Source organism: Alosa alosa, chromosome 15 (assembly GCF_017589495.1).
Source record: "Alosa alosa isolate M-15738 ecotype Scorff River chromosome 15, AALO_Geno_1.1, whole genome shotgun sequence".
NCBI lineage: Eukaryota > Metazoa > Chordata > Actinopteri > Clupeiformes > Clupeidae > Alosa > Alosa alosa.
Window position 1 is genome coordinate 29,142,505 of NC_063203.1, and position 12,037 is coordinate 29,154,541.

General features: G+C 43.5%; 1 protein-coding gene across 5 annotated transcripts in view; it reads left to right on the top strand.

Moving 5' to 3' along the window:
* ppm1lb (protein phosphatase, Mg2+/Mn2+ dependent, 1Lb) overlaps positions 1–12,037 on the top strand; it is a 72,011-nt gene that overhangs the window by 57,347 nt on the left and 2,627 nt on the right. For all 5 annotated transcript variants that reach the window (XM_048265255.1, XM_048265258.1, XM_048265259.1 and 2 more), the window contains 2 exons: positions 10,109–10,283; positions 11,320–11,481. In XM_048265255.1, coding sequence (XP_048121212.1) covers positions 10,109–10,283; positions 11,320–11,481 — 337 coding nt within the window. The remainder of the gene's footprint in view (positions 1–10,108; positions 10,284–11,319; positions 11,482–12,037) is intronic.

The following is a 12,037-nucleotide window of genomic DNA, read 5'->3' on the forward strand; positions in this document are numbered from 1 at the left end:
AGGAGAGGGAGAGAAAGAGGGGGAGAGAGAGGAGAGAGGGGGAAGAGGGGAGAGAGAGGGAGAGGGAGAGAGAGGGAGAGGGAGGGAAGAGGGGAGAGAGAGGAGAGGAGAGAAAGAGGGGAGAGGAGGGAGGGAGGTAAGAGGGGAGAGAGAGGGAGAGGGAGAGAAAGAAGGGAGAGAGGGGAGAGGGAGAGGAAGAGGGGAGAGAGAGGGGAGAGGGAGGGGAAGAGGGGGAGAGAGAGGGAGAGGGAGGGAAGAGGGAGAGAGAGAGGAGAGGGGAGAGAGAGGGGAGAGGGAGGGGAAGAGGGGGAGAGAGAGGGGAAGAGGAAAATGTAGCGTTGGCAGCAGCTGCTGCAGAGGCCGTGATGAAATTAGCGGACGTGCACACTGTCCACCTGGGGAACGCAAGCCTCAGCAATGTCACCCCCACGCCGTGTGTGTGAGTGGGGTCAGCAATGCCACCCTCACGCAGTGTGTGTGTGTGTGAGTGGGGTCAGCAATGCCACCCTCACGCCGTGTGTGTGTGTGTGTGTGTGTGAGTGGGGTCAGCAATGCCACCCTCACGCCGTGTGTGTGTGTGTGTGTGTGTGTGTGTGTGTGTGTGTGTGAGTGGGGTCAGCAATGTCACCCTCACGCCGTGTGTGTGTGTGTGTGTGTGTGTGAGTGGGGTCAGAGTGGGGGATGACCATGCATCATTCACATGGCTCAGGCTGCTGGAACGGTAGTCCTTGCTGTGGTGGGATGTGCATCATGTCACGTCCATAGGTCACGTCCCATGCCTTCAGCCTTCCTGTGTGTGTGTGTGTGTTTGCGTGTGTGTGTGGGGGGGGAGAGGGGTCAGCCCTGAGGCAGCTCAGCATGAGGAGAGGGAGCGCTGGAGAGGCTCAACCAGACTCGGCCCAGGTCCGGCCCGGAGGCAGCTGGTGTTTAGGTCCAGTTCTGCTGTGAGCGGAGCTGACCGAGTGGCCTGTCACTCAGTGAGACACAGACAGCTGAAAGTTAAACACCGAGCAGAGGGGGCAGCTGTGGAGGAGGTGTTTGGACTTTTGTGTGTGTGTGTGTGTGTGCAGATGTGTGTGTGTGTGCAGATGTGTATGTGTGTGTGTGTGCAGATGTGTGTGTGTGTGTGTGTGTGCAGATGTGTGTGTGTGTGTGTGTGTGTGTGTGTGTGTGTTGTTTGATCTCATAGGCCCAAGGGAGAGGGGGTTAGAAATAAGCTGAATTGGTTTCATCAGGGAGCAAACGCATTGGCAGCCCCATACCATCTTCTCTGCTGACAAATGTGTTTTGGCTGATAGGATCTGCTGAGAGAGAGTGAGAGAGTGAGAGTGTGAGAGAAGAGAGAGAGAGAGAGAGAGAGAGAAGAGAAGAGAGAGAGAGTGAAAGAGAGGGAGAGAAGAGAAGAGAGAGAGAGTGAAAGAGAGGGAGAGAAGGAGAAAGAGAGAGGAAGGAAGAGGGTGGCCGGGGGGTAGTGATGCAGCTGTTGCCGTGGTTTTGTTGTTGTCACACTGAGCATCTCTCGCCTCCGTCAGCAAACACGGCTGCCTTCCTGAGCAATGAGAGAGAGAGAGAGAGAGAGAGAGAGAGAGAGAGAGAGAGGACGTTGGGGGGGTAGACGGCCTGGAGGAAGAGGAGAGCTATGCCTCTGGGCTACAGAAACAGCATTGGTTCAAACTCCCCATTAAAGATGCCATTTCAGCGCGCCAAAGCAAGATGCTCACTTTTTAATGGTATGAAGAGAGTAGTTATATGAAAGTGCAACACAAATCCTATTAGTGCTGGTGTTTCTTTTACATTCTATTTTTTTCTTCTTTTGCTTTGAGAAACTTTGCACATTTTTGCTTTGCAGCCATTCAGTTAATAAGTAGCAAGCCTGGAGTAGAGCATCATATGGGGTTGGAGCAGTCTGGTTTGTGTAATGAAATCTGACTAGCGCTAATGGCTAATGGCTAATTGAGTTTGCAGAAATCAACTCGCCTCAATTAGAGGACCAAGCACAGAGGGTATGTAAAACAAGTGTGTGTGTGTGTATCTGTGTCTGTGTGTGTACGCGTGTGTGTGTGTGTGTGTGTGTGTGTGTGTGTGTGTGTGTGTGTGCGCTTGTGTTTACAGTGTGTGTGTGCGTGTGCGTGCCTGTGTGTTTGTGTGTGTGTGCGCATGTGTGTGTGTGTGTGTGTATGAGTGAGAGGGCAAACATCAGTCTGTAACTTAGACTGTGTATTCATGTAAAGGTATCAGTGTCAGCGTGGAATATGAAATGACAATGCCACAATGTAATGATTATGTTGTACTGACGCATGTAAGAAAAGACGCAGGAACAGTGTGTATTATTTGGTTCTGCTGCCCTTTATTGTTCTCTGCCCTGCTCCCTCCATATAGGGGCTGCAGCACTGCCCTTTCTGTAGACCTGGACAAAGAGTGGTTCTATAGGGCAGTGGTTTTCAAAGTGGGGGGCCGGGGCAACAAATAAATACATTTGAAAAATGTTAAATATAGCTATTACTATGAGGGTAGTCATACAACGCCATTATAATAATGTTAAATATAGCTATTACTATGAGGGTAGTCATACAACGCCATTATAATAATGTTAAATATAGCTATTACTATGAGGGTAGTCATGCCATTATAATAATGTTAAATATAGCTATTACTATGAGGGTAGTCATACAACGCCATTATAATAATGTTATAGCTATTACTATGAGGATACAACGCCATTATAATAATGTTAAATATAGCTATTACTATGAGGGTAGTCATACAACGCCATTATAATAATGTTAAATATAGCTATTACTATGAGGGTAGTCATGCAATGCCATTATAATAATGTTAAATATGGCTATTACTATGAGGTAGTCATACAATGCCATTATAATAATGTTAACATAGCTATTACTATGAGGTTAGTCATACAAGCATCATTATAATAATGTTAAATATAGCTATTACTATGAGGGTTGTCATACAACGCCATTATAATAATGTTCAATATAGCTATTACTATGAGGGTAGTCATGCCATTATAATAATGTTAAATATAGCTATTACTATGAGGGTAGTCATACAATGCCATTATAATAATGTTAAATATAGCTATTACTATGAGGTTAGTCATACAAGCGCCATTATAATAATGCTAAATATAGCTATTACCATGAGGGTAGTCATACAATGCCATTATAATAATGTTAAATATAAGCTATTACTATGAGGGTAGTCATGCCATTATAATAATGCTAAATATAGCTATTACTATGAGGGTTGTCATACAATGCCATTATAATAATATTAAATATAGCTATTACTATGAGGGTAGTCATGCAATGCCATTATAATGTTAAATATAGCTATTACTATGAGGTTGTCATACAATGCCATTATAATGTTAAATATAGCTATTACTATGAGGTTAGTCATACAACGCCATTATAATAATATTAAATATAGCTATTACTATGAGGGTAGTCATGCAATGCCATTATAATAATGTTAAATATAGCTATTACTATGAGGTTAGTCATACAACGCCATTATAATAATGTTAAATAAAGCTATTACTATGAGGTGGTCATACAATGCCATTATAATAATGTTAAATATGGCTATTACTATGAGGGTAGTCATGCAATGCCATTATAATAATGTTAAATAAAGCTATTACTATGAGGTGGTCATACAATGCCATTATAACAATGTTAAATATAGCTATTACTATGAGGGTAGTCATACAATGCCATTATAATAATGTCTCGCATATCTGAACATTATATTTTCCATGATAATGACTGAGAATAATAGTAGAGTGATAGCTCTCATATAGCAGAAAGCCCCAAATGCAGTTTTTCACACACTATGCAGCTCCATTTACTTGAAGTGCTTGTGGCTAAAATAATTATTAGGATTAGCTTAATGTGTTTTGCTGTAGTGTTGTCGATGGGTTTAATAACACATCTAGGGGTCCTTGGCCAGAACCTAGTGGTATTTGGGGGGCCTTGTCATGGAAAAGTTTGGGAACCCCTGCTATAGGGGATATGTAGAAAGGACTACTTAGAACATCTTATCTTCCCATGCCTGTCATCAGTAAGGACCCCCCACCTGTGGCGGTTCTAAATGCCCGGTTCTGTCATTGGGAAAGATAGGGCTGCTTTGACTTTGTGGACAAGGGTAGCGAAAACCACAGCTATAAAGGCCAAAGGCTTTCTGCTTTCTGCTCATTGGATAAGATTGGCCTGCAGGATTAAATTTCCCTGCTCAGCTAAGCCTGGGGGGGTGGAAGGAGAGAGAGGGATGGAGAGAGAGAGAGGGAGAGATGGAGATGGAGGGAGAGAGAGGGAGAGAGAGCGAGAGATGGAGGGAGTGAGAGAGATGGAAGTGGTGGTGGTGGTGGTGGTGGTGGTGGTTTGGCTGGCAGTGCACTTTTCTGCAGCCTTTATCAATTTATCTCAGGATTTATTTGTGTCTCTCAACAGAAAATGGAGGTCAGAGGTTGAGTGATACTGTAATGTGCTCCTTAGTCTTGAGCTGTGTGTGTGTGTGTGTGTGCTGTAGGTTGCAGTAGGTTTGTGTGTATTTGGTAGGAAGGTTGTGTGTGTGTGTGGTACTTGTGGGTTTAGTGTGTGTGTGTATGCCTGTGCGTGCCTGTGTGTGTGTGTGTGTGTGTGTGTGTGTGTGTATGAGTGAGAGGGCAAACATCAGTCTGTAACCAGACTGTGTATTCATGTAAAGGTATCAGTGTCAGCGTGGAATATGAAATGACAATGCCACAATGTAATGATTATGTTGTACTGGACGCATGTAAGAAAAACGCCAGGAACAGTGTGGCTTATTTGCCCTGTTGCCCTTATTGCCCTCTTTGCCCTGCTCCCTCCATATAGGGGCTGCAGCACTGCCCTTTCTGTAGACCTGGACAAAGAGTGGTTCTATAGGGCAGTGGTTTTCAAAGTGGGGCGGGGGCATTTTGAAAAATGGGCAACAAATAAACGCCATTGTAAAATGTTAAATATAGCTATTACTATGAGGGGTCATGTAGTCATACAAGTCACACAAGCCATTATAATAATGTTAAAATAAAGCTATTACTATGAGGGTAGTCATACAAGCGCCATTATAATAATGTTAAATATAGCTATTACTATGAGGGTAGTCATGCCATTATAATAATGTTAAATATAGCTATTACTATGGGGTAGTCATACTAATGCCATTATAATAATGTTATAGCTATTACTATGAGGATACAAGCATGTTATAATAATGTTAAATATAGCTATTACTATGAGGGTAGTCATGCCATTATAATAATGTTAAATATAGCTATTACTATGAGGGTAGTCATGCAATGCCATTATAATAATGTTAAATATAGCTATTACTATGAGGGTAGTCATACAACGCCATTATAATAATGTTAAATATAGCTATTAATAAGAGGTTAGTCATACAACGCCATTATAATAATGTTAAATGTAGCTATTACTATGAGGGTTGTCATACAACGCCATTATAATAATGTTAAATATAGCTATTACTATGAGGGTAGTCATGCCATTATAATAATGTTAAATATAGCTATTACTATGAGGGGTAGTCATTGCAATGCCATTATAATAATGTTAAATATAGCTATTACTATGAGGTTAGTCATACAACGCCATTATAATAATGTTAATTATAGCTATTACTATGAGGGTTGTCATACAATGCCATTATAATAATGTTAAATATAGCTATTACTATGAGGGTAGTCATGCCATTATAATAATGCTAAATATAGCTATTACTATGAGGGTAGTCATGCAATGCCATTATAATAATGTTAAATATAGCTATTACTATGAGGTTAGTCATACAACGCCATTATAATAATGTTAAATATAGCTATTACTATGAGGGTTGTCATACAATGCCATTATAATAATGTTAAATATAGCTATTACTATGAGGGTAGTCATGCCATTATAATAATGTTAAATATAGCTATTACTATGAGGGTAGTCATACAACGGCATTATAATAATGTTAAATATAGCTATTACTATGAGGGTAGTCATACAATGCCATTATAATAATGTTAAATAAAGCTATTACTATGAGGGTAGTCATACAATGCCATTATAATAATGTTAAATATAGCTATTACTATGAGGGTAGTCATACAATGCCATTATAATAATGTTAAATAAAGCTATTACTATGAGGGTAGTCATACAATGCCATTATAACAATGTTAAATATAGCTATTACTATGAGGGTTGTCATACAATGCCATTATAATAATGTCTCGCATATCTGAACATTATATTTTCCATGATAATGACTGAGAATAATAGTAGAGTGATAGCTCTCATATAGCAGAAAGCCCCAAATGCAGTTTTTTCACACTATGCAGCTCCATTCTTGAAGTGCTTGTGGCTAAAATAATTATTAGGATTAGCTTAATGTGTTTTTGCTGTAGTGTTGTCGATGGGTTTAATAACACATCTAGGGGGTCCTTGGCCAGAACCTAGTGGTATTTGGGGGGCCTTGTCATGGAAAAGTTTGGGAACCCCTGCTATAGGGGATATGTAGAAAGGACTACTTAGAACATCTTATCTTCCCATGCCTGTCATCAGTAAGGACCCCCACCTGTGGCGGTTCTAAATGCCGGTTCTGTCATTGGGAAAGATAGGGCTGCTTTGACTTTGGACAAGGAGCGCGAAAACCACAGCTATAAAAGGCCAAAGGGAGAGCTTTCTGCTTTCTGCTCATTGGATAAGATTGGCCTGCAGGATTAAATTTCCCCTGCTCAGCTAAGCCTGGGGGGGGTGGAAGGAGAGAGAGGGATGGAGAGAGAGAGGGAGAGATGGAGATGGAGGGAGAGAGAGGGAGTGAGAGAGAGATGGAGGGAGTGGTGGTGGTGGTGGTGGTGGTTTGGCTGGCAGTGCACTTTTCTGCAGCCTTTATCAATTTATCTCAGGATTTATTTGTGTCTCAACAGAAAATGGAGGTCAGAGAGGTTGAGTGATACTGTAATGTCTTAGTCTTGGTACTGTGTGCGTGTGTGTGTGTGCTGTAGGTTGCAGTAGGTTTTGTGTATTTGGTAGGAAGGTTGTGTGTGGAGTGTGACTTGTGGGATTATTTAGTGTGTATTAGGGTGCGGATTTGTGTGTGTGTGTGTGCGTGTGTGAGTGTGTGTGTGCATTCCACCTTGACTACCCTGCCAGCACTTACCGCATACGAGTGACTTGAAAGCTATTTTTGGACATAGCCACTCTAGACCGCTGAAGGTCAGTAATACAATAAGCACTCTGATAATAACACATCAGCTCTGCCTATACATTCCCCACACACTCTGATAATAACACATCAGCTCTGCCTATACATTCTATACATTCCCCACACACTCAGTTGCATTCCAGCAGGCCTGTGCGCTTGGCTGGATTATTTAAAACCCCAAAATGTAAGTGAAATCTAGACACACTCACACAGTTAAGCACTGGACTTCAAAGTCTCCGGCCTGATTTTGTGTGTGTGTGTGTGTGTGTGTGTGCTATAGGCTGTCGTAGGTTTTGTGTATGAGGTAGGAAAGTTCTGAGTGTGTGAGTGTGTGCGTGCGTGCGTGCGTGCGTGTGCGTGCATGCTATCTGGTGGTGTTGAGTGCTATGCATTGTGATTTCTACATGTTTCTGACTTGTGCCTGAGAGGGAGAAGACAAACACACAGCTTTCCATCACATCACACGCTAGCAGCTCACCGCTAGCTCTCCGCATCACGCCACATTAAACTATTGCAGTTATTTAACCTATAAGGACTTTCTCAGAGATAGGACACACATACACACACACACACACACACACAAACACAAACGCACACACACAAATTGATGACCAACAAAGACATTTGCACAAACACACACTCACTCGCTCACACACACACACACACACAAACACACACAAATTGATGGCCAACAAAGACATTTGCACAAACACACACACACACACACATACACACACACACATAACTCTCCGTCAGCAGAGTCCCATGTTCTATAAGCTGGCTTGTCATAACCTGAGGTACAGGAACACGTGAGACGCCGGAACATAGTAGTTCAACAGCTCAATTGGACACGTGAGACGCTGGAACATAGTAGTTCAACAGCTCAATTGGACACGTGAGACGCTGGAACATAGTCTCAATTGGACATGTGAGACGCTGGGACACAGGGGTTCAACAGCTCAATTGGACACGTGAGACGCTGGGACACAGGGGTTCAACAGCTCAATTGGACACGTGAGACGCTGGGACACAGGGGTTCAACAGCTCAATTGGACACGTGAGACGCTGGGACACAGGGGTTCAACCCATATATACAAAACATACTTAAGATGCTGCTACTGCTTCTTCATAGAGAGAGATATTCATATCTGTCCAATCTAGCAGATAACACTAGCTCTGACACGAGCAAATTGACATTTTCCAGGAAGGAGCATGTTTAGTTATCTCTCCAGCAGTGTTCCTCAGATGTGCTATCTTTCCTCCGTTGTGGTATCTTTCCAGAGTGTGGGCATAATGTGTGCTGCGACAAACAGTTTGATGTTTAAAAGCGTGAAAGAGAGTGAAATTAATCTCGGGGCGAGTGGATGTGCCGATGGCGTCTTCTGAGAGAAAGCGTACATGAGTTACGTTTGGAAGGTGACATTTCAATATGGCAGGCCGGTATGAAGCTGTGGTATCACTGTCTGAGTTTTTCAGTATCTTAGAAAGTGGTGAGAATGTATGAGTCTGTATTTCAGTTTAAATCTATACAGCATATGCTCAAATGTTATAGTGCATTGTCTATTCAAATCCATTGGTATATCTTGTATTTGCACTTGTAATATACTGTAAATGGTTTTAGGATACGTTGGTGTACAACATGCATCCTAATATTCAAGCAGGCAAAGAGATAAGACATTAATAATGGGCTTGCCACTGATATTTGTCTTATAAGCCCAACTGATCAGTCATCTCTCAGAAAAACGAGTGTGTATGTTTTTCAACCGTGATTCTCCCAGCATGCAATCTGCTGCCAAAGACACATGGAAGGCTTTGGTGGCAGTCATCATTAAAATCAATTATGTTCCCATTAATCCTCCCTGATTAACGAGGCTGGTGCCCCCTCCCCCACCCCGTTGTTTATTTCCTGTGCTTTGGTTATCAGGAGGATGGGAAATATTTTGTGACACAAACCTAAATGTACGCTACTGTCATGTTCTATCTCAAACTGAAGAAAACGGATTGGACACATGGGTATTATTCTGTGCCTGCATTTGTGCACACATTAACATTACTGTTTGCAGGATTAAATGTAATGAAGTGTTTTAATACAGTAATTTCCTGCGTATTAGCCACAATGTGTATGAACCGCAGGACAGTGTTTTATGCAAATTAAAAACACAAAACCAGAGAAATGCATTCCCACTATAGCCCACCCGTGTATTAACCTCATAGCTGAAGAAATTTTGCAAAATCAATGTATACGGTAAAACTCGGTTAATAGTCGGGAAATTACTGGTATGTTTTAATAAATTCAAAAGTGCTTTTGCACACTTCGTTTTTGGGCATCGGAAAAGGTAAAGGTCATAAGGTCACCAGTGATGCTTGTTGAAGAAATTTCAAATTCACCAGAGGAAGGTCTGTGTGAGCGAAACATTGCAAAATAAAGTATTTGCATGCGTAAATGACAGTGTGCGGGACTTCTTCAAGAAGTATGTTTTAATAAATTACATTGAATGGTGCTAGATAAGAGGCCCTGTTTTTAATACTTATTTATTTATTTATTTATTTATTTAGGAACATTTGTATCAGTGCTTCAGCTATTATCGTAAATGCATCTTCAACTTCAATTGTTGTTTTGTTGATTGGTGCACAAAATGTTCTTTGGTAATGCAAATCATTCAGCAGAAGCCACCAAAGCACAGCCCATCGCTCTCATCCCAGACTGCTAATGGAGAGGAGTGGATATATGCTGACCTGAAACACATTCATTATAGAAGATTTCTCTCTCTCTCTCTCCCTCCCTTCCTCTCTCCCCCTGTCTTGCTGTGTCTGTCTTTCTCCATCTCCCCCCTCCCCTCTCTGCCAGGCTGCTGCTGACTATGTGAAGGCCCACCTGCCTGATGCGTTGCGGCAGCAGCTCCAGGCGTACGAGCGTGAGAAGGAGAACAGCGTGCTCAACTACCAGACCATCCTGGAGAAGCAGATCCTCAGCCTGGACAAGGAGATGATCGACAAGCTCTCTGAGAAATACGACGAAGCAGGTGAGCGCCTCGCACAGGTCCCAGAACAGATGATGCCATCAGCTGTCTCATTCAGCAGCATATCCTGCATATGTGGGAACAGTATCCCACTTTCCATTCCCTCAGAATTCTTACAAATGAAGTATAGTAGGAAGTGCTCAAATACAGCAGAGTTGTCCAAAATACCCTCCTTGACCTCAGCATTCCATACAAGGACTTTGTTATTCACAAACGTATTCTTTGTTGGTTCACACGTTCAGAGACCTGCTGTGCTCGTCCATGTTCAGGAGTATGGGCCCATTTATTGACCTGCGGCTCTCAGTGTTTCCTGAGGCCACCAGTTAGCAGTTGGTCTGGTCCATGTCTCTGTGTGTGTGTGTGTGTGTATGTGTGTGTGTGTGTGGCTCCAGCAGATTAGGGCAAGACCAGAGACAGGTCTGTTTCACAGTCAACTGGGCTTCATAGACCAGTCTCTGGTCTTGCCCAAATCTGCTGGAGCCACACACACACACACACACACACCTGGATAAGACCTAGGCAGCTACACTGAATGACTGGCCGTGTCTAAATGTAATTCTTAAATGGTTATGGTTATGGTATTTAGCAGACGCTTTTGTCCAAATAATAAAATAAAAATAAAACAACCCAAACAACCCAATCCATTGCAAAAAAAAACATCTAATCATGTTAATGTGCACTATGCTCAGAACCCTGCAAGAAAATGCTCAGAACCCAGAAAATGTGCCAAACAACCATTCAAACTCACTACTGTGGCTGCTTGACAGGCAAACCAATAAGCCAGGGAGTATGGGGGACCATTTCCCATGTCTCAATCTGTTTTAATGTGTGTGTGTGTGTATGTGTGTGTGGGTATGCGTGTGTGTGTGTGTGTGTGTGTGTGTGTGTGTGTGTGTGTGTGTCTGTGTGGTATGTGTGTGTGTGTGTGTGTGTCTGTGTGGTGTGTGTGTGTGTGTGTGTGTGTGTGTGTGTGTGTGTGTGTGTGAGTGTGTATGCATGTGTGTGTGTGTGTATGCGTGTGTGTGTGTGTGTGTCCCAGGCACCACCTGTTTGGTGGCCTTGCTCTCTGATAAGCAGCTGACCGTGGCCAACGTTGGGGACTCCAGGGGTGTGCTGTGCGATAGGGACGGCAACACCATCGCGCTGTCCCACGACCACAAGCCATACCAGCTGAGGGAGCGCAAGAGGATCAAACAAGCAGGTGAGTAGAGGCCAGTGCACACAGGGGAGGCCACACAGGGCAGTGCACACAGGTGAGGGCTACAGGTGAGGCCAGTGCACACAGGGGAGGGCTTCATCCAAGGGCCCTGCTGCTGGTGGAGGGCTTCATCTGAGGGTCCTGGTGGTGGATGGCTTCATCTGAGGGTCCTGGTGCTGGTGGAGGGCTTTATCTGAGGGTCCTGGTGCTGGTGGAGGGCTTTATCTGAGGGTCCTGGTGCTGGTGGAGGGCTTTATCTGAGGGTCCTGGTGGTGGATGGCTTCATCTGAGGGTCCTGGTGGTGGATGGCTTCATCTGAGGGTCCTGGTGCTGGTGGAGGGCTTTATCTGAGGGTCCTGGTGCTGGTGGAGGGCTTCATCTGAGGGTCCTGGTGGTGGATGGCTTCATCTGAGGGTCCTGCTGCTGGTGGAGGGCTTTATCTGTGGGCCCTGGTGGTCGAGGGCTATCAGGGTCTGAACACTGGGATTTCCACACTGATTGTAATAATGGGAAAGAATATGTGTCTTGACTGCCACCCTTTGGTCAAGTATGATAATGC